The following is a 27,126-nucleotide window of genomic DNA, read 5'->3' on the forward strand; positions in this document are numbered from 1 at the left end:
AGGATGATTGTATTTTAATATATTATAAGAATAGTATAACTATCTGTGAAATATTACCCATTTATTTCACAAAATAATGTGTTGGCAAATGACCAATATTTAGTTATATAGGTCTCAATATGTCACATTCAGCCCTGGACTTCACTGACTGAAGTAGGGGTCACATTAATCACATTAGATTCACAGAATGTATTTTACCCACAAGTTATTTTCATTCAAATGAAATGTGAATGAACTTGCACTAATAATGACTTTAGTTGATTTTTCACTCTTTAAAATATAGTATTTCTTAATTATTAATAATTACAGCTTGTAGATTGGCTATTTTCACGATTTTAAATGTTTTTTAAATAATAATAAAAAAGGAACATACAAGATTTCCACCCGACAGCCATAATATATAGCCAATATATGGTTCTGTATCAGTATATGAGTCCGTTTTTGCAGATTTCATTCTAATTGGCTACTATGCCTGAATATGAATTTCATGAGCCTGGGTAGGTCACCCTGGCTTGGCGGAGATATGCCCTGTAGCACACTCCGCACAGCAGCAGCAGCAGCAGGTGAAAGCAATTCACTTAATTGCTCGTTCTCTCTCTCCCTCTTTCCGTCTCCTCAATCTCTCGCTCGCTCTTTCTCTCTCAATCTTTCACTCTCCCTTTTTTCTCTCCCTCTGTCTCTCCCTCTCTTTCTTTCCTTCTCTCTCTGCCGCTTTTTACCTCGCTCTTTCTCCCTCCCTCCGTTTCTCTCTCCGTCTCTCCCTTTCTTTCTCCCTCCCGCTTTCTCCGTTCCTCTCTCTCCCTCGCTCCTGGTATCTCCCTCTCTCTCACCCACTTTCTCCCACCCTCTTTCTCTCTGTCTTCCTCCCCTCTCTCTTTCTCTTTCTCTCCCCTCTCTCCCTTCCTCTCTCTCTTTCCCTCTCTCTCTCTCTTTCTCCCCCCTCTTTCTCTCCCCCTCTCCCTCACGAGAAACAGTGAATGTAGGTTTTCTTAGACATGGTCGCTTGTTTCTCTCACATAATCTGGCAACACCGACAGCGCTCTGTTGTCACTGCCACTGCGCTACCAGTCGGCTAAAAAGCTGAACATGTTCGGTCGGCTCTGGGTCGGCCGAAAAGGTCCCGACGGACCCCCCGACGGACCCCTAACCGACTGGCCGACGCTTCCCGAAGCCAATTCGGCCCAAAATCGGGCCGATTTGGATTGGTCTGGAGCCAGCTTAAGATGAAATGATGACTGCGGCTGCCACAGAGCGTAGGTGTTCCGCAGGCGGCAGTCAATTTCCACAGCAGCACTTCCAGTCAAGTCATCCCTCTCTCATTACATTGTATTCTATTTTTGAGCTTGCATTAAGAATAGAAGGGGCTTGAGTGTTTCCAGACATGGCCATCCGAGGGCCGAGCACTGATCTAGTACCGTAACGTTCTGACTGTGGTTACATATGTACACGTCTCAAAGTTGAATTAACACTGAGGAGGATTTTACGGTGTGGAAAACAAAACAAAAGTGACGACACTACAAACATGAACCCCCAAATTGGATTAAGACCGAGTACTAATGCTATCTTGATTTATGGAGAGTGGAGTCGTCTTTGCAGCTCATAAATTCCAGGTTCAGAAGTCGGTCAGGTATACAGATGTCAAACATAAACTTTGTGTTACGTTGTGGAATGCAGCTTTTTTTCCCTCTTTTTTTTTTTTTTAACTCATTATTCCTCTGCCAATAACTATGAGCTCAGCCTCCCTCCAGTCAGGTTTTAGATTTAAAGTTCCGACACACGACCAGTTAAACCCTGTTACCTCCAGACTGGCTGCTTCAACATGATCATATTAAAAGCAGCTGCTTAAGATTTCACACCGTTCAGGTGGTTAGAGGTTTTCTTTAACCCTTTAAGACCGAGAACGCATCTGTGTCATTTTAATCTTTGTTTCTGGGGATTCTGCAAATGTCTTCTATATCCTAACAAAAATAAAAAAAAATATGTTGCTATAATCAGTGGTTTTCAAACTATTTCATGTCAAGGACCCCCAAAAATGATATGAATTTTGGCCGCGGACCCCCATCTCAAAATATTTTGAGATGAGAAGTTGTAACAGAGTTAAAAATGGATATTCAAAGATTTGCACACATTTTCACGAAAAAAAAAAAGAGCTGATCTACAAGCTCATGCCGCGCTACGAGCTTGTATATCTGCTATTTGTGAATAGCCAAAGAAATCTTAAAATGACACAGATGCGTTCTCGGTCTGAAAGGGTTAAACTCGTGGCTTTACCAGGTATGAGAGGGAGGAGTGGGGACAGGCTTTTCTGAGACAAGAATTTATAGCAAATCACAACTCAGTGGAAAAATGTACAAAGGAATGATGGCATGCTCTAATGACGTTATAGGTCAATAAACTGACAATACACACACAGGTGCAGAAAAGCAATCTGCTAGCAGGGTGCAAAAACTAGGAACTATAGCATCTCTACCAAGTTAGCAGTCCCTCAACAATAACAACAGCCTGGACATCTTGACTTGTTTACCGATTTAAGCGCCATTCCCACTGGGCACGATAAGGGGCACGATAACTATAAAGATATCTATAACTATATCGTTCACCATTGTATTTTTTTTATAGTCAGGGTGAACTCTGCCATCCACTTGACTCGATTTTTAAAACTATATTTTTTATAGTTATAGTTACAGTTATAGTGCTCAGTGTGAATGGCCCTTAACACTTTTTAATGATACCTACTTATTTACCAATGAACAGTTTAAATAATAAATACTTAAAGGTCCTTAGATCACGCCTAGCAATTAAGGGTGATCGGGTATCGCTGGCCACGCTCCTAGACTCTGGAATGCCCTACTGTACCTGAGGCCTATCCAACCAGCTGATTCTGTATCGTCTTTTAAATCCCCTCTAAAAGACTGTTCAGAAAAGCCTCTCCGTAAATCACCTTATGGTGCATTATCTCTTGAATCTCTCTTGGTTTTCATTCTTGTTGTTTTAGCTCTTTGTATTTGTTACCATGCACTTTTAAATTGTGTGATTTATTTGTATTCAATTGTATCCAGTTTTGTGAAGCACTTTGTAACTTCCGTTTAAAAAGTGCAATACAGGGGCGCCCGCTGGCCTAGCGGCCCAGTCGCATACCACTTACGCTGGTAATCCAGCTCGACAGTTGCCTCGATCTCCAGGCTTTTATTTTCCTTCGCGTTTTGCTCAAAAATAAGAGCCTGGACCAGCCTGTTGACGTTCCTGGCATAGGAAGTGGTTCATTTCCCCAACCAACCAAGAGTGCAGTGGGCGTCACTCCAAATGTTGTGACGTCAGGGCTCTCTCAATGCTGCACATTGGGGGAGGAGGAGGGGCATGGGGCGGGGCGGGGGCTGACGGACAGATCGGTGAACCAATGGGATCTCACAGAATTTTTTCTCTGGAGATTTTGAACCCGGCCCTCTAGACCAGATATCAGACGCGCTAGGTCAGCCTAGCTTGACAGCGTGTCGCGAGTTCGACTCCCGATCTTTGTACAAGATTTGTACTTGTTTACCAATCAACAGGGTATAATGATAACTAATAGCTCACTGGGTCTTTTGCAGTGGTGGAAAGTGCATTTACTTAAGTACGGTACTTAAGTAAAAAGCTATTGTACTTTACTTGTGTATTTCCAATTTCCAATACTTTTACTCCACTACATCTCAGAGGCAAATATTGTACTTTTACTCCACTACAATTATTTGAAAACTTTAGTGACTAGTTACTTTGTAGATTTTGATTATTAATACAAAACATACACTACCCACTTCAGCCCTACATGTACATTTCGGCCATTTGAAAATAGCCGATCTACAAGCTCACATGCGACGCATTGTGAGCTTGTAGATCGGCTATTTACAAAGGATTTTTATACATTTGAAAACTTGTGAAATTGGACATCCTGCATAATGAGTACATTATACTTTTGGTACTTTAATTGCATTTTGATGCCAATACTTCTGTACTTTTACTCAAGTCAATTTTGAATTCCGGACTTTTACTTGTAACAGAGTATTTCTATATTGCAGTATTGATACTTTTACTTAAGTACTCTTAAGTATCTGAGTACTTTTTCCACCACTGTATCATGAGACACACACGTCGTTCTGCGTCTGCTCTTACCTTTTTATAGGAAGACATCCAGCAGCGGGAGGGTCACATGCGCTGGGGCGACGGCTTCGTCATCGTCTACGACATCACGGACCGGGGCAGCTTCGAGGAGCTGGCGCCGCTGAGGAGCCTCCTGGAGGAGGTGAAGAAGCCCAAGAACGTGCCTGTGGTCCTGGTGGGCAACAAGGCCGACCTGGACCACGTCAGACAGGTCGGCACGGAGGAGGGAGAGCGACTGGCGGCCGAGATGGCCTGCGCCTTCTACGAGTGTTCGGCGTGCGCCGACGAGGGCGGCGCCGTGGCGGAGGCCTTCCACGAGCTGTGCCGCGAGGTGAGGCGCCGCAAAGCCGTCCAGGGCAAGACCAGACGCCGGAGTTCCACCACGCACGTCAAGCAGGCCATCAACAAGATGCTGACCAAGATCAGCAGCTAGGGGGGACACACACGCGCCATCGTCCTTTGAGCAGCGGAAGAACAAAGATAGATAATATAAATGTTTTCAAAAATGATGTTTAGAACAATTTATTGGCTCCAGATTACATTACATTACATTACATTACAGTCATTTAGCAGACGCTTTGATCCAAAGCGACTTACAATAAGTGCATTCAAAATGGTAAATGGTGCATTTATATAGCGCTTTGCATAGATTGTGCATTACATTCACCCATTCACACACACATTCATACACCGATGGCGAAGGAAACCATGCAAGGCACCAACCTGCTCATCGGGAGCAATTAGGGGTTCAGCGTCTTGCTCGAGGACACTTCGCCACTAGCTCTGGGGGAGCCCGGGTTCGAACTGGGAACCTCACTGTTTCCATCCGGCCAGCTCTACTCGCAACTCTACCCCTGAGCCACTGCCGCCAGATGGATTCATTGACATGGGAAAGAGTTACATTCCGGTCATTTTCCAACGCAAAGGTCACAAGCACAAAGTTTGCTCCTTCCAAACATTATGGCCTTTGGGGGAGTGAAAGGATTTGGGAGCCAACCAGGACAACTGCTTGTCAAAATGTTTGGCCTGATTCTGTGCATTATTAGTCTGGGAACCTGTGAAAAACTAGGTGATTTATTTCTTAGTGATTTGCAGGGGGTGTCTGTTGCATTTCTTACACCATCAATGTCAATAAATCAACCAAAATGCAGTCTAAATATGATGCATGCTCACTGCACTAACTAACGCATGCAAGAATCCAAACTTCATTTATCACTGACGGCAGACAAATGAGTTGTAGTTTCTTCGCTGTGGCTTTGTTTGTAGGGGAATGCTTTGATATGCTTCAGGCGTGTGTACTTGTTCTCTGCAGAGCTGTGGTCGAGAATTGATTTGTCGAGGCATAAACATAATTAATTATTGTTGCATTATATCTTTGTGCTGTCAGAAAATCTGTTAGCCGTCCACTTATGTGTGGACCCTAGAGAAATGCCATGAGCTGGGATGCTTGGCCATCAGTACACCATGATTCATCCAATTCATTAAAAGTTCTACCTTGTTTTGGTGTCATCAAACAATGTCCCCCACAGACTCTGGCTCCAACAGAAGACCATGCCTGACCATCTTTGTCCAGGACATGGCTCAAGCTTATCTCTTTTTCATCAAGGAACAAAGATAAATAGCGAGACCAATATGCCGAGGATTATGAATCAATGTGTTCACTGTGTTATGTTAAGGCTATGGAGGGAAATATTCGCAATCCATCATACACACCGTATCATACACATTCCAGAGATGTTCTTTACTGATGTTAACATACCTTTAATACTGTAAACTACCGATGAAATATTGCCTTAACCACTGTTGTGTTCTAGGCGTGTACAGAGTCCCAAAGGACAGAGGACTGTAGCTGTTAAAATGAGATTATTTCTGTTATTCTGTAGGCCTTGTGTAGCCTACCTGACCTGTCGCTGACTCTGTAATTGTGGCGGATGAAAGAAAGCAGCTGTACACTTGTAATTAAAGAAACAAAATACATCATACTATCCAATGAATGTTTTTTTGAGGAGTCAAATGTCATCAAGATTCAAAGATTTTATTTGTCACATGCTTGAGTAATGAATTAAATTCTGGTGTGGCAGTCTGGCAGACACCGCCATACTGTGCTATTAACAATGTCCAACATATGGGCCTAAAATGGCATACAAGTTACAGTATAAATACAAGTAAAGTACTAAGTAGTATTAAGTAATAAAGTGTAGAGAATTTAAGTAAACTTGACAAGTGTACAGTCATTGCTGTAGTGCAGGGATCACCACCATGAAAGCTTATGGTGGACATTTTCTCAAAATCAGCTTTTTGCCGCGGCCGCGCGCGTATGTGTCCCGTGCGCGCGTCCCTGTCCAAAAGATATGGCCAATAATTTTACCAGAAACCATACACAGAGGCTAGGGAAGGCTATCATTTGACCAGGCCCCAATTTTTCTGCGTCTGCTCTTACCTTATAGGAAGACATGCAGCAGCAGGAGGGTCACATGAGCTGGGGCCCCAAATATTCGGATACAATATTATGTATCCGAATATTTTCAAAAAGCACTGAAATGTTAAAACTAGCGTTTCTAAGATAGGAGGAGTATGGATCCCAAGGTCGTCAGTTCGATCCCTGCTTTGACCAAAAGTAACCTGACACTAACAAGTGCTCATGCTGTGTTTTAGTGAACCGGTGACCTTCTGCTTGCCAGACAACTCTCTACCCACTAAGCCACGGCCGGCTCTAAAATTCTGTTTCAGCTTCACCCGGCTGATGGCTGCTCAGATGGTCATTAGTGGCTGAGTGCCTTGCTCAGGGACACTTCGACAAATCGACACATACAGTATATTGGGCGGGCCGGGGGGAGAACCGGTGACGTTCTGATTACCAGATGCCTCTGACCACTCAGATATGGCCCCCATCATGACCTCCATGAAGTTCAACGTAAACCCTTAGAGCAGGGGTTTTCAACGTTTTCAGGCCAAGGACCCCCTAGCTGAGAGAGAGATGAAGCAGGGACCCCCTCTATATTGTATAAAATTGTGTTTCAGATAAACCTTTTCTGCTCTTTTTTCCCTCTACACCTATAACTCTTTGCCAAAAATAGCAGATCAACAACGCCTCGCGCTGCGAGGCGTTGTGAGCTTATAGATCTGCTATTTTTGGCTAAAGTTCTCCTCAGAAAAGGGATGCTAGGGTTCACTTGGTTAATGTAAAAAAGTAATAATCCTATCACACAAAGATTTGGCGGACCCCCTGTAGTAACTCTGAGGACCCCCTAGGGGTCCCGGACCCCCTGTTGAAGACCCCTGCCTTAGAGGTAAAACCAATGTTCATATTGCAGGACTGATGTGAAGGCTTACAGTCAACTACAGAAATGCAACATCTCACCATGGTGTGTGCTCTCGTGCGTTTAACATGGGGGTCTCTGACGAGCAGAAAAGCAACTGTCCATTTCCCATCTAGTTTGCTTCCAGCTATTTCTGCAGATTTTCAAATGGCGTAACCATATTAGGCACTTTCTGTAAATTGTTTTTTTTTAAATTTCCAATGGGTTCCTGAGGCTCATAACTGTACTGTAGCTGCAGGGAGAGAATAGTAATTAATCTATTTTATTCTGTTTGGGTGGTACACAGAGGCGAGGCCAGGCCATCTGGGCAGAGAATTACAGGAGAAAAATGTCCCAAAATAACTCGGAGAAAGAACCACAGCAGCCCCAGGGCTCGTCCCTGACCAGTATACGACTCAGACGAGGGTTCTGTCTGACTTTATGTCAATAAAATGAAAATAGCACCATGTTTGATTTATATCTCTCTCAAAAACACATACTGGTTGATGTCTTAAGCTGTATAGAGTCCTGTGGGTATTCAGGATTCTATGAGAATAACTAACTATGCCAGTGACTCCAAATACTGTACAAAATATCCCTCTGGCCCGGTGACAAGTAATCCCAATGGTGTTTATTTCACATGGAGGGAAGTGCTGACAAGTATCCCATTCCCATGATGCTCACAGACAACGATTTGCGCGTACTCGCTAACATCTGAGCATGCATACATGGCAGTATGACGATGTCTGTTGTCACCTGAGCTCTCTGACAAGTCAAATGGCTATAAACTGCAATCATGTTGAACACAAACACAGCTTTAGATCTGGTAAAACTATCCAGTGTATCCATTTTGGCGACTAAAACTATGACGAAAAATGTTTGTCGACTACCTTTTTTCACTGACGAAAACGAAATAAAAACGAAATAAAAACTAAGCTATGACGACTAAAACTAAGACTAAATATATTGACAATTTTCGTCAACAAATAAAAACTAGATTAAAATGTTAGTGAGGGACTAGTGGAGAAGAGATACAGTAGAACTAAAAGACAAGTCATTTTATGCTCAGGTGTTGCGCTCTGAAAATAGCAGATCTACAAGCTCACAACGCGTCGCGCTGTAGATTGGCTATTTTCAGCATGCAACCAAGTGTAAAATCAGCCATTACGACGCCATCAAGGCACCGCCAAAATACATTTTAGTCGACTAAATCAACTGTAGATTTAGTCGACTATAATCTTATGATATTTAGTCGACTAAAACTAGACAAAAACTAAAACATTTCAGATGACTAAAATATGACTAAAACTAAATGGAATTTTATTCAAAAGACTATGACTAAAACTGAATCAAAATTTGCTGTCAAAATCAACACAACACAGATTCTTTGAATAAATTCATATTGCCTACAGATGGTAATTTGCTCTTGGTGTTTTTCCTGGTAAGGCTGGCAGCCAGGCAGGTGGGCGGTTTATTATTTGCACATCACCCTTCGGGGACACGGCTCCCCACTAGCGCCGCGGTGACCTCCTGCTGTGCTTACCCGAGGTCTCCAGTACGCTCCCAGGAGTCGAAGCCGCAGGCAGCACATAGTCTCTGGCAGGGAATGACTGCAGAATCTTTATGCATGTTGGCACACACAGGGGCGAGAGTGCAAACACAGATTTGCACTCACGTGCACCCTATACACTCATATCTCCAAACTGGCTTACACTGTGGCTACCTACCCATGAACTGTTTAAATCAATTACACATGATCTTCTACTGGTTTTCAATCGTGCACTACCTCACTGTGCACGGCCGCTCTTGTGTGATAGATTGTTCAGCTCAACACTGAACGTTCATTGATCATCTCTCTGGTGATGCGGCAGTGATATATTCAGAAATAACGGTTACAGGGCAAGAAAAATCGTTCCCATCTCCCCTAGCACAAGCAGGGCTCCCATACATCCTGTTTAGATGTGCATCCATGAGGATAAGAAACCGCCTTGCAGTTCTTTCAGTGCCCTCATTCCTGCCATAAATAACCATTGAAAAGCATTACAGCAGACATTACAAGGACTACAGTGAAAACAGTATAGCCAACACTTTTTCATGGTGACAGACCATGGAGCAAATCAATGAGAATCAATCGTTAGATTCTACTTGAGTGCGTGAGAGGGCAAGGAGACACGGTGTGGATGTATTCTTGAGAAACTTTCCCTTATGAGAAGATGAAAAAAACAAAGGAAAACATTTTGGATCTGTTATCTGTAGGGGAGGAAATGAAAGAACGACGCGGAGGGCCAAAGTTCTCTCAGTAAACAGGCACTCTCCTGGAGACCAAGCCTCTACCATTCTTCAGTCCATGCTAAAATGAGCACTCTCCCGCGAGAGGCATGGCAACACAGAGCCCGCTGACAAGCTGTTTAAAATAAGGCCCATACGGCATGATGAACATCTTCTCAACTGGTAATTAGTACAGTAAACAAACCATTCATAGTTGAGGGCGAGGCAGCTATAGGACCACAGACATGTTATTTAGCTGTTAAACATGATAGACGGCACGAGCTCTCACAAAAAAACATCACCGATGTCAGTGTTCCAAGCCCTCAAAAAAAATAAACCACATTCTTGTCGTTACTTCCTACTGTTCATCTTTCCATTCCCCCCTTGCTCTATGAAGCATTGCAGTTACCATGACAACCAAGGCCTCTCCCTGTTGTAAAGAATATGCACACACACACACACACACACACACACTAACTCCTGTATACATTTATATAGCCTACTGTATACAGAGATACACACTCGTTTATAATGAGTACGGCATTCATTGATATAGCCAATTGTATACAGAGATACACACTCACGTACAGTATAATGAGTAGTATTCATTTATATAGCCTATTGCAGTGCTTCTCAAACTTGTTCATGCCAGGGACCCCCAAATTGATATATATTTGGGCCGCGGACCCCCATCTGAAAATATGTTGTGCCAGGGACTCCCAGAAGCACAGATTTGTGTTAAAATGTTCACGTTAAAATAAATATATTCAAAGATTTGCACGAATCTTCAACATTTTTCAAAAATAGCAGATCTACAAGCTCATAGTGTGGCACTCGGTGCTGCGCAATGAGCTTGTATATCTGCTATTTTTGAATAGCCAAAGTATAAAAGGTTACAATTATTGTGATGCTATTCACACATTTTGCTGGGGACCCCCTGGAACCCCCTCAAGGACCCCTGGGGGTCCCCGGACGCCACTTTGAGAACCAATGGCCTATTGTACAGAGAGAGGCTGGGAGAAATACACAGACAGACTGAGAGAGCAGACACCTTGTACTGTATGTATTTTTGAGTGCCGCTATTATTATGACTAATTATGGCGGTCTTTTATAGACTGTAGCTGAGCACTCACAGCCAATGAGGCAATCAGAGGAAGGGCACTTGCAGCTTCACATGGCTAGCGCGCGCACACACACACACACACACACACACACACACACACACACACACGAGAAGTACTCACATGTTTTTTACTTAAGTAAAAGTATCAATACCGCAATGTAGCTAAGTAGAAGTCCCGTATTCAAAATGTACTTGAGTAAAAGAACAAAAGTATCGGCATCAAAATATACTTAAAGTACCAAAAGTAAAAGTACTCATTGTGCAGAATGTCCCATTTCACAAGTAAAAAAAAATCTTTGAAAATAGCTGAAATATATAGAGGGCTGAAGTGTTAGTGTGTTTTGTAATAATAATGAAAATCTACAAAAGTAACTAAAGTTTTCAAATAATTGTAGTGGAGTAAAAGTACAATATTTGCCTCTGAGATGTAGTGGAGTAGAAGTAAAAGTATTGGACTATTGGAAATACTCCAGTAAAGTAATAATACCTCAAAAGTGCACTTAAAGGGATACTTCACTCTCGGGCCGGGTTCACATTTAAAAAAAATATTAAAAATAAATGAAAAAAGTTATGGAAAATTCATGGCCCCCTCACGCATTAGTAGGACACTCTAATGCGTGAGGGGGCCATGAATTTTCCATAACTTTTTTCATTTATTTTTAATATTTTTTTTAAATGTGTCCCCGGCCCTAAAGTGAAGTATCCCTTTAAGTGCAGTACTTGAGTAAATGTACTTAGTTAATTTACACCACTGCACGCGCACGCGCACACACACACACACACACACACACACACACACACACACACACACACACACACACACACACACACACACACACACACACACAGTAGTGTGACTCGACAAAGCCTTCAGTTCCCACTGCCACAATCATTCATTCATTCATTCAACACATGAATCAGAAAACAAGTTAGATATTAACTTCATGTCTAGGCTCTCATGTTTGAAACCCGTCAATCATCATCATCATCCTGTTTGTTGACAGACAGCTTATCAACCAGGCTCATCATAGAGCAGAATGACTGTTTCCTATGAAAGATTGATTGCATCTTTTTCTCCTTCTTGTTGTTGTTTTTTTCAGATAAAGAACTTTGATAGCAAGCAGCCAGATCCGGGAGTTGCGTTTGAATCCCACGGCAATGCTGCAAGAAACATTGTTTTGATAGCAGTAGAGTTAAGAGTTAAAGCCCATATTTTGCATTGGCAAATCACCTTTGCCAAACACACACACTTGTGCTCACGCACGTGCAGTGGTGTAAAGTAACTACAGTAAGTACATTTACTCAAGTACCGTACTTATAAGTACAATTTTTAGGTATTTTTTTTACTTTACTGGAGTATTTCCAATTTTCTGTACTTTTACTTCTACTCCACTACATCTCATAGGCAAATATTATACTTTTACTCCACTACAATTATTTGAAGACTTTAGTTACTATAGGACTTTACTTTTTAGATTTAGATTATTATCACAAAACATACATTACCCTATAGGCCTACACCTTTCAGCCACTTGAAAATAGCCGATCTACAAGCTCACAATGCCACGCATTAGTGAGCTTGTAAATCTGCTATTTTCAAAAGATTTTTATACATTTAAAAACTTGAAATGTATGGGACATTCTGCATAATGAGTAGCCTACTTTCTACTTTTGGTAGGCCTACTTCAAGACAAGTACATTTGGATTGCTTTGTACTTTTACCTGACTTTTACTTGTAACAGAGCATTTCTGCATTGCGGTATTGATACTGTTACTTAAGTAAAACATTTTAGTACTTTTTCCACCACTGTCTATGAGACATTTATTATAATGGGGAATATATGGAATAAACAGAAACTTAATGGATTTGTTTTGTTTTAGGGGACAGCGTCCCCTAGTGGCTGACACTACAGATGATGCAGTTTAACAACACCTAATGCATGGTGCATTGATAATAACTTATACCTTATACCTTTAAAAAGGTTTTTTAACTGTCCCGATTTTGTTTTTCTGCACTCATACCTGAATATCACAGAGTACGTACTTGCTGGGAAGCTTGTCTGCCACTTACTGGCATAGGGGACTAAAAACAGGCAGGGACCTGTGGCAGATGGGAGACTAGATATAAGCCTATACCCATCTAGGCTAGAGAATGCAAGTGTAAGGTCATATCATATCAGCAGAGCTGATTACCATCAAGGGCCTGGTGGTGTTTTGGAATGTAACACATTCCACAAGCAAATGTCAACCTGTACGTGAAGTACGTGACACAGGGCCCAGGTTGGAAGTGCACGGGTACACAGTACGTGCATCTGGATCATAGACAGGCATTTATTATTACACAGCTGAAAGCAATATTTTCTGGGTTTTAACTTTTAAGGGTTCTCTGAACGTGTTTAATATCACATCTCAGACATTAGTGTTTAATGGTTGGATCACCTTTCATTTGATTTCACACTGAAAGTTGGCTGCGGGATGAAGGCCATTATTTTGACTTATCCAGATTACTGAGAAGAAAGAATCCAAATGATTTAACTCTGGGGTGACCTCATGTTGGTTGCCAGTCAGCTCTCAGAGACAGAACTTGTGCCAGGTGGCATAAAATACAGAGGTAATCCAAGTTGAAGGGATTTGGGGGTTGTCACTACATATTCCTAAAGTTGCGTGCATAACTTCTAAAGGAGGCCACGAGTCTAGCTCTCATGACCATAAATGGAGAAAAAAAAGTGTGGATTACTTATAGAAAATGGAATGCACACATTTAGTCAATAATAAAAGTCATTACTTTTAATACCAGAATTCTGTTTTCAGACAAAAGAACCAAGTACTGCGATCAAATAAATACAATGAATTACAGAAACACACATAATAATGTATCACACTTCTTACAAATAAGCAGCCACACAATAAGGTTACATAACAACATAATTACGCACCTGAGGCACACAGGGGGGCTGTTCTTCATGCCACACCGACACAAATATACAGAAAAGTAACATTAAAACGCTTACATTTCCATACAAGACCATCCACCATTCAGCAGACATTCATCAAGAGAGGGAGAACATGGTGGTGGACTGATCGGCAAATAAACTTGAGGACCCGTGCATTAATGACAAGTTTGATCCTTAACAGATGCCGTTACAGTACTATAGCTATTTTTTCAGGATTATTTAGTGCCAAACCACTCTGGCTGCATATTTAAATGAACAGCTAATATATGGAATGAATTAACCCTAGGATTTGTGGTGCTTGGGTTTTGGCGACTTGACCATACTGAATCATATTCACAAAAAACAAAAATTATTGAATGTATTGCCTTTTCTCAAGCTAACTGGCTGATGTCATATAAACATAAATAAACACAGGCAGATGGCATAGTATATATATATTAAAAAAAAACATGAATATAAGGTGATGGACAGTCATTTTCAGATGATTTTCAACAGCAGAGCTTGTGGGACTTGAGGTAGTTACTATAGTTTACTTTTACTGTTCAATTCCAATTATCTTTTGCTGTGTGGAAAACAGTAATCTCTCAAGAACAGATTCTGCTCTGCGTTGGAGATAGTACAAACAGCAGAGGGCGCTGTTTTTCCTTCTCATTTGGTTCTGGGTTCCCAGATTGGGAAAACAGTGACTCTTTGACCCATTGAGACCGGGAACGCATCTGTGTGTCATTTTAAGATTTCTTTGGGCTATTAAACAAGGGAACCAGGAGACCTGGTACTGCCAGACCCCTAGTGGTTGAAAGATCAGAGCACTACGTCACGCTAACCTTGGCCAATCAAAAAGAGGACAGAAGACGGACCTCTTTTATGCCCATGTATGGACGAAAGCGTTTGGAGAGGGGGACCGACAAAGCCTCATGTAGGCCCGACCCCCTGGGTCTGGCAAAAATAGCAGATATACAAGCTCATAGCGCGGCACCGAGTGCCGCGCCATGAGCTTGTAGATCTGCAATTTCTTTTGCACATTTTTGCAAATCTTTGAATATATTTATTTTTTAAGGCGAACATTTGTAACTCAAATCTTTGCTTCTGGGGGATTCTACAAATGTCTTCTAAATCTTCTAACTTAAAAAAAAAAAAAACATTGCTATAATCAGTGGTTCCTAAACTTTTTCATGTCAAGGACCACCCAAAAAGATATGTATTTGGCTGCGGACCCCCCCATCTCAAAGTATTTAGTTCCAGGGACCCCCCAGAAGCAAAGATTTGATTAACAAATATTTGCTTAAAAAAAATGATATACATTCAAAGATTTGCGCACATTTTCAAGTTTCTTCCAAAAATAGCAGATCTGCAAGCTCATAGCGTGCTATGAGCTTGTAGATCTGCTATTTTTTGAATAGCCCAAAGAAATCAAAAAATGACTTTTGACTTCTTTCCCGGTCTTAATGGGTTAAGCTACAGGAGCCAAAACGAGATTTCCATTTTCCCTAATTAACAGCTCTTTGACAGGTGGGTAAATAAATGTCACAATGCAATCATCTGGCCAAAGACCAAACCGATGGACATACTGTATTATGGCTGTTTGGTGGGTGGTTTACACTCTACTTTTATGCGGTTGAATAGACACACAGTGATATATCAGTATCATCACAGCCATTATTATTACATGGCACATAATGGATGGCAAATCCTCAAGTTTTCATTATGGCTTTTCACACTGCAATAGTGGCAGGCATCTTTACACAGAAAGACAAAGCAATAAATACAGCTTGAATTGTTCTTTACAGCAAAATGCAAAATTTGGTCCATTTGTACACAGTGCCAAAGGTAAACGAGAAGACCTTTTAAAAAAGTGCTCCATGACAATAATAACACATCTAAAATATAAAGTCATACTGTATGAGAGTCGTTGCTTAACATCGTCTGCGAAATTGATTTAAACTTTATTATTGATTTGAATTTATTTTTGTCAATGTATCAAGCTATATGCAATTTCAGCTCGTCGTGTACAGTAAGTACGTTTAATTTGACCGAATATTGACCGTGTTATGGTGGGAACAGAGCACTCCGTCTGACACAACGAGTGTTTACCCATTCAATCCAGGGACGCATCTGTGTCATTTTTATGATTTCTTTGGCTATTCAAAAATAGCAGATCTACAAGCTCATAGTGCGGCACCGAGTGCCACGCTATTCAAAGATTTTCACACATTTTTTAGATGTGTGCAAAAAAAGATTTAAAAAAATTTAGCAGATCTACAAGCTCATAGCACGGCACTCGGTGCGCACTATGAGCTTGTATATCTGCTATTTTTGAATAGCCCAAAGAAATTTTAAAATGACACACAGATGCATTCCCAGTCTTAAAGGGTCAATGCTCTGATTCTGGCACAACGTCAACAGTAAAGCCAGGGGGAAATCGTGGCTTTTATTAGTGCATCGAACGGTCACATTCGAACGCAAACAGTAGCCAGCCGTGGCGAGTAACCATGGCGACATTGTTTTACAGAAAAACCCTAATAAACAGCTGACAGTTGGGGTAATTGAAAAACGGGCTTCGCTGTTCTGTGCGCATGGTAATGGTCAATGGCTGTGTGCAAATTCAGATCAATTGCTCCAGCCACTGAGGAGAACCGGGCAGAAGAGATTTTGGCCTCACCACCGTTTTGGCCTCACCACCCACCCGCACAGAGCTTTGTAGAATTATAGGAGTATTATTATTATTATTATTAATATTATAATGTCAATTTTACAAAATAAAGTAAATAAATCAGAGAACGTCATCACTGGACTAACTCTGGACAGTCCTGTCATTGAAGCTCCATACTTTATGCATAAGAGCAGATGTCACATTTACAGTATTGAACTACAACATGGGAAAATTGATATTTCATTTAGTTCCATCTGGATTGAGGATACATTAACAAATTTTGAGCATTCTTTTCTGATGTATGACAGCCCTATCACTCTGAGGGGGATGAAACTATAGGGTGATTTTATAGTTTGTTTTCCAATTCAGGACTAAAACTACAGCAGGGCAAAAACATGGCATAACTCTAACCGTACAGTACACTGTGATGCAAGCAACACACTGTCGCTAATCAAATCAAATTGTAATAATCTGTGTGTTAGATTTACAATACCGTTGACTACTGTCTGTGCACAGTGGTAGAAAATACCTAAGTACATGTACTCAAGTACTGTACAATTTTGAGGTACTTGTACTTTACTTGAGTATGTTCAGTTTCCAATACTTTTACGTCTACTCCACTACATCTCAGAGGCAAATATTGTACTTTTACTCAACTACAATTATTTGAAAACTTTAGTTACTAGTTACTTTGCAGATATACATTATTACATTATAGAACATACAGTAACCACTTCAGTCCTATTTTATACATAGGCTATTTGAAAATAGCCGATCTACAAGCTCACAACGCGTCGCGATGCGACGCGTTGTGAGCTTGTAGATCGGCTATTTTCAAACATTTCAGTACTTTTACTTTTGGTACTTTAAGTACATTTTGATACCAATACTTTTGTACTTTTACTCAAGTACATTTTTAACACCAGCTGCAGCTGCGTTGCTTACTAGCCCGTCATGTTTTTAATCTGCTGTAGTTTTGAACCTGAATTGGAAAATAAACTACAAAATCAGCCTAGGGTTTCATGACCCTTTAATCAAATGGGTTGATAAATAAAGTCTGGGTATACTAAATCTGCTGGAGAGATACCAGGCTGTTTCATCATTTCCTGTCAAGGGATGGCGTAGTATGGATTATTATTACACAGCTGTTGTTGTTGAATGGTTTATACTGATTGGTCAATCAATATTCTGCATGACAGACCACTGTTCTCCCTCTGTTTACATTGCTAATGGCAGCTTGTAACCAGAATTAAGCTTGTATGTTAAGAGGTTAATTCTTTTATCAATATTTTGTGTCAAACAATACATTTTGTTCTTAAGCAGTTGAGTAGTATGCGGGATAGTCAGTCAGGCATCACCCTAAAGGGGTTTACAGTAATGACTCACTAATTATTAGATTGATAATGCTCCAGAATAAACCAAAAACATACATTTTTGCTAGAGAAAATACAGAGGACGGAATAAAGTAGAACAAAGAGAATAATGTTCAATATGTGAGTTAAAAAACGTTTTCACGTTCAACGTTCAGCACTTTGAGGTGTTAAGCTATTATGCCATATTTCTGCCCTTTTAGATACACAGCAGTAATAATAATATGAATGCCCCGAATTTGAAGAAAAAAAAGAAAAGAAAAAAAAAGAAGTCCATGGTGTTATTTACAAAGCATAAATAAATAAGTACAGATTGAGAAAGGGGGAGATCTGCCTGTGAATGGAAGACGATTACTGTCAAGTACAGCATTTGCACCATGAGAAATTGCAAGTTCACACGTTGCTTTAGTTTCTTTATACTGTAGCTAATGTATCTTGACCCAATATGGGGGACATTTCTTTCTTAACCCATTCAATCCAGGAACACATCTACAAATGTCTTCTAAATCCTAACGGGTTTCTGAAAAACATATGTTGCTATTATCAGTGGTGCTCAACCTTTTTCCTGTCAAGGACCCCCAAAATGATATGTATTTGGCCGCCGACCCCCATCTCAAAATATTTAGTTCCAGGGACCCCCAGAAGCACAGATTTGAGCTACAAATGTTAGCTTTAAAAAATATACATTCAAAGATTTGCACAAATTTTCAAGATTTTTCAAAAAACAGCAATATAAATAGCAAAATAATAGCAAAATAGCAAATCTACAATCTCATAGCGTGGCACTCGGTGCCACGCTATGAGCTCGTAAATCTGCTATTTTTGAATAGCCAAAGTATAAAATAATGGTTATAGCTAAAATCTAAAATGACACAGATGTGTTCCCGGATTGAATGAGTTAACGACTTCAACCCTATATTCTTCATTGACAGGAGTCCCCCAGGGGTCTACACTAGGCCCCCTCTTTTTTCCCTCTACACCAAAGAAAGAAAATTGCCGATCCACCTGCTCACAATGTGTCCCATTGCATTGTGAGCTTGTAGATCTGCTATTTTCACCAAATGTTCGCCCCCAGAATACGGACGCTAGGGTTCATGTGGTTGATTAATCAAAATAACTTTTGTAACGTTAAAGGTTTCATGACATTCAGTTTTACAACACGTTAAAAGTATTTATCATGGTCCTTCAAACGTGTATTAAAAGTTTTGATTGAAAATTCCACTCCATTCTAAAGCCTTTTCAACTGCAATGAAAAAAAAAATCTTTGCCTGCGGGTGTCACTGTTGAGGGATTTTGTCTGTCAATCATCGCCTCTGCTCATTATTCAGAAAACCCCAATGTTCAAAGTTCAGTTTTTTGGGGTCTAATTGAGGTCATAAAACCCCCCCAAAAAACATAAAAATTTAAAAAAGTGAAAATGAATGTCATAGAACCTTTAAGCCTAGGTTAGATTCACAAGGATCTATGTTGTTAAGCCAATATGGGTCACTTTGGCGATAGTAAAGTATTTCTGTGAAATGTGTCTGGCGTCTGGCGAGATGCTCAAATATTGCTGGTGAACTGTAAGCAAACAGCCGTATATCACAACTTACTAAAAACGTTTTCCTATAATGTATTGCCATAGATATCTGCAAAATTATCTTGGAAGCCAACAGGTCAATTTGTTGAAGAAAAGAAGAAGAAAGTAAAGACAATCAGACAAACAAATGTAAAAGACCTACGGACGGTATACCAAACACTACGAGCAAGAATAGCTATGGTGGTTGTTTGTGTCACTGCAGTTATTGGACAGCAGATTGGCGGATTAACTGAAACGCCACTGAAACTCACAAACAAGGAGAAGGATGTGGAGTAGGAAGCTGACGGTGATAAGGAAGAAGGTGTGTGTGTGTGTGTGTGTGTGTGTGTGTGTGTGTGTGTGTGTGTGGCAGTGTTGATTTCGTCGACTAAAACTATGACGAAAAATGTTCGTCGACTACCTTTTTTCACTGAAGAAAACTAAATAAAAACTAAATAAAAACAAAGCTATGATGACTAAAACTAAGACTAAATATTTTTAACATTTTGTCAACAAATAAAAACTAGACTAAAATGTTAGTGAGGGATCTAGTGGAGAAGAGATCCAGTAGAACTAGAAGTCATTTTATGTTTGGTTGCACTTGGGTGTTCTGAAAATAGCAGATCTACAAGCTCACAACGCGTCGCGCTGCGACGCGTTGTGACCTTGTAGATCGGCTATTTTCAGCATGCAACCAAGTGTAAAATCAGCCATTACGACGCCATCAAGGCACCGCCGGAATACATTTTAGTCGACTAAATCAACTGTAGATTTTAGTCGACTAAAACTAGACAAAAACTAAAACATTTCAGATGACTAAGATATGACTAAAACTAAATCAAGTTTTGTCGTCAAAATCAACACTGGTGTGTGCGGGTGGGTGAGCGGGAAGGGAGGAGTGCTCAGGAACCGGTGTGTTGGGACTCATCAAGAGCCTGATGGCTGACTGAGAGGAAGGATTAGGGGGAGAGGAGGGGGTGTTAGTCAGAGAAAAGACTTGCGAAGGACTGCCGGAGGCTGCGGATGGTCTCAGCCTTGGCCTCGTCGTCGGTGGGGTTCCCCCGCAGCGTCTCAGTGAAGGTGTTGGTCAGCGACTGAGATTTGCTGTAAAGGACAGTAATGGTGACTTGGTCAGGGTTCTGGGGTCATCTGTGATGAATGTGTGTCCCGGTGCACCCTCACAGCAAAGTTTGTTTAACTCAGAGAATGAAAAGAGGGGAACGGATGAATGTGTTGTGAGCAAGCCAGTATAGCGCCGATCGGAAAAGTAATGAACCTGCTGGCAAGCAACTCTACTCTGTTTGGGGAAACATACACTAATACATACACAACACACTGCCTCAAAACAATAGGACTGTGTCTGTGATCAGACATTAACCACTTAAATTCCCCCTGGGGTCTACACTAGGCCCCCTCCTTTTCCCCTCTACACCAAATATCTTTGACAAAAATAGGTGACGTACAAGCTCACAATGTGTCATGTTGTGAGTTTGCAGATCGGCTATTTTCGCTTAATGTTCGCCATTTGAACCCTAAATACTTGATCATACAATAAATAGCGATGATAGCTGATCTATAAGCTCACAACATGTTTTGAATTCAAATGGCAGCAACAATTTGGAAACAAAGCCAAGTTTAAAATTTTCTTTGACAGATTTTGAAAATCTTCCCAAAAATAGGGATGCCAGGGTTAATGTGCTCAAATAGATGTGTGTCGATGGAAATATGACCAAATACAACCTAATGTCTCCACCTAGCTGCAAGAATCTGAAGCAAACATGACACGATTATTTTAAAACTTTAGTTACTTACTAGTTACTTTGTAGTTTTGATTATTATAACAAAACATACATTACCCACTTCAGTCCTATATACATTTCGGCCTTCTGAAAATAGCTGATCTACAAGCTCTCAATGCGTCGCATCGCGACGCATTGAGAGCTTGTAGATGTGCTATTTCCAAAAGATTATACATTATACAATTAATGGGACCTTCTGCATAATGAGCACTTTCTACTTTTGGTACTTTAAGTACATTTTGATACCAATACTTTTGTACTTTTACTCAAGTAAACTTTGACTTTTTACTTGACTCCGGACTTTTACTTGTAACAGTGTTTCTACATTGCAGTATTGATACTTTTACTTAAGTACTTGAGTACTTTTTCCACCACTGACGAAAGGCGGGTCAGGAAGAAGTGAGATGGATGTGATGGAGACTCACTTAAGCTGCGGGGACTGTTTCTGGGAGCCGGGCCCCGAGGAGGCCGGGATGGGGCCGGGCTGGAAGGCTTGGCTGGGAGACGTGTTCGCTGAGCGGGTTCTCTGAGGAGAACCGTGGGCCGACTGAGAGGGAGAGGCCGAAGTGGACCGATGTCCACCTGACCCAACACATGGACACACAGAAGATGAGATAAAAAAAAATACATTAACATAAAACAAAGAGATATATTATCTCAATCATATACAGTATATAGCAGGGGTCTTCAACAGGGGGTCCGGGACCCCTAGAGGGTCCTCAGAGCTACTATAGGGGGTCCGCCAAATCTTTGTGTGATAGGATTTTTTTTTTTACATTAACCACTTGAACCCTAGAATTCCTTTTCTGAGGGGAACATTAGCCGAAAATAGCAGATCTCTCTCTCTAGCTTGTAGATCGGCTATTTTTGGCAAAAAGGTGTGGAGGGAAAAAAGAGCAGACTAAGTAAAAAAAAGAACTTTAATCTGAAACACAATTTTATACAATATAGAGTAGGGGGTCCCTGTTTCATCTCTCTCTCAGCTAGGGGGTCCTTGGCCTGAAAACGTTGAAGACCCCTGGTATGTAGTAAATACTGTTTATACTTTATCCATTCTTTTTGATCTCTCTAAGTTGTCCTATCTGTAGTAGATGAGCGTTTTGCTTACCTTGAGCCCGTCTTGGCTGGGTGGTCGTTGGCTATTCCAGGGTGAAAGACAATGATGTGTTAGCATAATATCCCTATAGGTTTCAACGTTTTTCTAACGCTTCTGTGGATTTTATCAGCTTCTGACTTATCTATATGCCCTATAATAAAACGATAGGAGACGTATTTGGTATCTGAAGTGCTAGTTGTCACCTTGATAGATGAAGGCTGAGGCGTGTCGATCCCCAGCAGAACCTTGGCCATCTTGTTGATGACCAGCTCCATGATGAGCTGCCTGTCCTCCTCCACGTGCTCGCCAATCAGAGGCATGGAGCTGTCCATCACCTGGAATCAAATATGACCAACGGCCAATCAGCTTCAAGGATGGGCATTTCCCCAAATCTGGGGGCACTGGTGTGTGACTTACTTCAAAAACGTCCACAATCACAACACCAGAGGCAGCTCCACTGATCACGTCCAACCCAGATTTGGCACAAACTAGGGGTTACATAGGTAACCCCAGTTTTCTTAGTTTCATAGTAAGAAACGACAGAAAACAACGGGTTCAATTCGTTCTCCTGCTATGCCACAAAAATGTGGAATGCCCTACCAAAAGCCGTGAAGAAGTGTAAATCACCCCCCCCCCCCCCCCCCCCGAACTGTTTACTGTATAGATTTCTTATTTTTCTTTTTCCCTTAACTGTTTATTGATGTTCTGCATAGTAGTGTATCTGTCTGCCATTTAATGTCACTATGAATTGAGTACAAAAGACCCCAATGGAAACAAGCCTTGTTTGACCTTTGTATTGAACTGTACTTTCATGTGCTTTTTTCTGCAAACTTCTAATAAAGTTACAGGTTTTCTGTGCCCTTCGTGTACAGCTGAGAACAATATACAGTGTTGCCACTAGGTGGCAATCTTGTACAATTTATCACAACCGAGATTAAGCCCATTGAGATCAGGATGAGGGGTAAAACAAAACATAAACAATGAGTCATGTTACTGTTTACATGAGATCACCTTCAGATAACATGGGAAGCGATGCATAATGGCTGAGCTGTGAGTTCAGAGAACGTATGCTACACAGCCATGGCTAATTGATGGACAGGGTTAACACTACAATGACTGCTCTGGTCATCCCCGTATAAATATTATGTTACCCTATGCTTCACTTTGGAAGGACATGGAACTGCATTCAATGCCGAAACAAATGATTAATTAACACAAATGAGAAAACTTTCCCAACGCTCCTGCCTCACATGCACAGTGGTGGAAAAAGTACTCAAATTCTTTACTCGGGTAAAAGTACCAATACTGCAATATAGAAATACTCGGTCACAAGTAAAAGTCCAGAATTCAAAATTGACTTGAGTAAAAGTTAAAAAGTATTGGCATCAAAATTAAAAAGTACCAAAAGTAAAAGTACTAAAATGTTTGAAAATAGCAGATCTACAAGCTCACAGATGCGACGCGTCGTGAGCTTGTAGATCGGCTATTTTCAAATAGCCTGTGTATGAAATGGGGCTAAAGTGGTTAATGTTTGTTTCATAATATCATCAATTGTATTTGAAAAGTAACTAGTAACCAAAGTTTGCAAATAATTGTAGTGGAGTAAAAGTACAATATTTGCCTCTGAGATGTAGTGGAGTAGAAGTAAAAGTATTGGAAATTGGAAATACTCAAGTAGAGTACAAATACCTCAAACTTTTACTTAAGTACAGTAATTAAGTACCACCACTGCTCACATGCACATACACGTGTGTGCTGACAACAAACAAAAAAAAACACAGAACACATGGGGCTCCTCTAAACGCCGTGCCCGTCCCCATCCAAAACAAGTGGGCAGTGTGCCAACGCAGAACCAAAACAAATGAGAAGTGTGGCTGCTGCCTGCCGCTGGTGGCGTTGGCAGCCAGCAGCCTGACGATCCGCCGCGAGTGGTTGGATCAGGCTGTTGCACGCATCCAGGCCACAGGCTGTAAACACAGGGAGCTCAGGCCGTCATGCACGTGCTGCTTTGCACACAGCGTACGTACACACACACACACACACACTAAGGCAGCACGGCGGAGGCAGCATAGGGGGAATGCCCTGCTGCTGCCACTGCCCTAGCCCATTAAGACCCGGAAGGCGTCTGTGTCACTTTTTTGATTTGAGCTAAAAAACATTATTTTACACTTTGGCTATTCAAAAATAGCAGATATACAAGCTCATAGCGCGGCACCGAGTGCCGCGCTATGAGCTTGTAGATCTGCTATTTTTGAAAAATCGTGAAAATGTGTGCAAATATTTGAATATGTATATTTTTAAAGGGAAAATGTTTGACTCAAATCTTTGCTTCTGGGGGGGTCCCTATTACAAAATATTTTGAGATGGGGGTCCGCGGCCAAATACATATCATTTTGGGGGTTATTGACATGAAAAAGTTTGAGAAACACTGATATAGAAACATACGTTTTTCAAAAAACTGTAGGATTTAAAAGACATTAGTAGAATCCCCCCAGAAGCAAAGATTTAAGTTACAAATGTTCGCTTTAAAAACATCAAAGATTTGCACACATTCGGTGCCGCGCTATGAGCTTGCACATCTGCTATTTTTTTGAATAGCTCAAGGAAATAGCCCTTAAGATGACACACAGATGCGTTCCCGGTCAGAATGGGCTAGAGGGAGTTACAGATGGCTGGGCCCATTGGCGGTAAGGTGGGGTGTGGCGCGGTGGGTCCATTGAGTCATCTACCACAGGGGACACAGAGCTGCTAGTGCTCTTGGAGGGCTGGCAGCACAGCGACCCCGCAATGCCCGCCAGGCCCCCACTTCAAACGGAGTGCGGTGGCAAACCAGAGCCCGGATCCACCCTGCTGATTTATTAGGATATAGAGTCATCCAGCAGACGACTGACTGCCTGCCGGGGCTGTGCCATCGCCCGCCCTTTGCTGCCTGTATTCAAAAACAGAGGTGTTGTTTTGCTCCGTTTTTATTGGGCTGCACAGTGTTCCCTTTTGTGTGTGCTCGTCTGGACAGCGTGCATAGCCTGCATGCAGACACATGAGAAAGTTCACAGAGCACGACATTTAACCCTTTGAGACCGGGAACGCATCTGGTGTGTCATTTTTAGATTTCTTTGGCTTGTAGATCTGCTATTTTTGAACAATTGTGAAAATGTGTGCAAATCTTTGAAGATATATATTTTTACAAAAGCAAACATTTTAACTCAAATATTTGCTTCTGGGGATTCTGTCTTCTAAATCCTTTTTTTTAAACATTGTTGCTGTAATATCAGTGGTTCTCAAACTTTTTTCATATCAAGGACCCCCAAAATGATATGTATTTGGCCGCGGACCCCCATCTCCAAATATTTTTTATTTTTTGTAATATATTGAAAGATTTGCACAAACTTTCAAGATTTTTTTTAAATAGCAGATCTACAAGCTCATAGCGCGGCACTCGGTGCCGTGCTACGAGCTTGTATATCTGCTATTTTTGAATAGCCCAAAGAAATCTAAAAATGACACACAGATGCCTTCCCGGTCTTAATGCGTTAAATGGTTCTCACTCAAAGTTATGGTTGCACTCACTGTACTGGGATGGGCCATAAGAGAATGAGAAAATCCCCCGGGGGAAGAAAAAACAACTTGGCTCGCAGAGAGGGTATTCATGCTCCTCATCCCTCTGGCTCTGTGATTTCTATGAGCCACTCGGAGGAGTGCATGGATAGTGTATCTGCTGCAGTACGCAACGAACCGAGCCTGTGAAGCTGCAGGCATGCTACATGTTAATATGAACCGCAGTGAATTCCACATGAAGTGAACGTAAACAGCCCATTTGTTTTCATTAAAAGTAGGTGTCATGGCTAACGTCTTGTCTGGAACATAAACAGGTTCCCACCGCGAGAGGCCCAATACAACACTGCAATGTCACCGTCGCCCGTAATTAAATTCCATCGCGTGGAAGGGGGGGGGTGGGAGGGAATACGAGAGAGAGAGAAAGTGAGAGAGAGGGGGAGGAGGGGGGGGGGCAAGAGAATTAAGAGGAGAGAGTGAGAGAAGAGGGAGATAAGAGATAAGAAAAAATAAGATAGACATAGTTAGGGAAGAGATAAGGGGGAGAGAGAGAGAGAAGACAGAAAAGAGAGCAAAAGAGTAATGGCTAATTTACATTTTGAGGTTGAAAATCGTGTATCTTTTATGAGCGACATGGCTGTACCACAAAGTGTAAATTGGCCACAAGAGGAGTAGTATTGCTCCCTCCTGTCATGGAACATATTTAGACGACTATGTCACCGGGGTCCCCGTCTCCCCGCCCACAGACTGTCCAAACAGGGACAGCTCTGCGTCACCGCGTCCCTGGAGAGCCTGTGGTGATTTCCTGAGATACTGACAGTTGTCAAAAAAAGGAGCCCTTATTTGTTCCAACAATCGGTGACCTACGCCCGGCAAAGGATTGGGATGTCTTGTTCTCGGGCTAAATATGGACATGGACACAGAGCTCTGAAAATGGCCCGTTTGCAAACGAGGGGAGGAAACGCACAATGCACAATGGGGAGGGATCGCCCGGGCCAGGGATCGCCCTTCTAAAAATGAAAACGGCGATTGTGGACTCAGTGCCAGGAAATAACTTGTCTCCCCGTAACCTAAACCAACCGTTTCTCTCTTGAGTAAATTATTTAAAAATCGTTGAGCGCAAAAGGTCGTTTAATGGCCCACTCCGATTCCCTCCAGTTCACTCCACCTCCACCCATTTCAACCCCTAAGGAATTCATTGTATGACGCTGTCGACGCGTATAGTCAATGTGTTTTCAGGTGAAAAGGACATATTGTCTTCAAGTGTATTATATGTGTACAAAGAATGATAAATTAGGCGTAAGGCGTTTGCCTTGACTGCCA

At 41.5% G+C, this 27,126-nt stretch overlaps 1 protein-coding gene across 1 annotated transcript in view; it reads left to right on the forward strand.

Moving 5' to 3' along the window:
* Nucleotides 1–6,084, forward strand: part of LOC308079464 (ras-related and estrogen-regulated growth inhibitor) — a 40,970-nt gene extending 34,886 nt beyond the window's left edge. The window contains exon 5 of the mRNA XM_080420981.1: nt 4,157–6,084. Within this exon, the coding sequence (XP_080277107.1) occupies nt 4,157–4,567 (411 nt within the window). The 3' untranslated portion in view covers nt 4,568–6,084. The remainder of the gene's footprint in view (nt 1–4,156) is intronic.
* The last annotated feature ends 21,042 nt before the right edge of the window (nt 6,085–27,126 follow it).

This window comes from Gymnoscopelus braueri, assembly GCF_963280865.1.
Source record: "Gymnoscopelus braueri genome assembly, chromosome: 23".
NCBI classification, from domain to species: Eukaryota; Metazoa; Chordata; class Actinopteri; order Myctophiformes; family Myctophidae; genus Gymnoscopelus; species Gymnoscopelus braueri.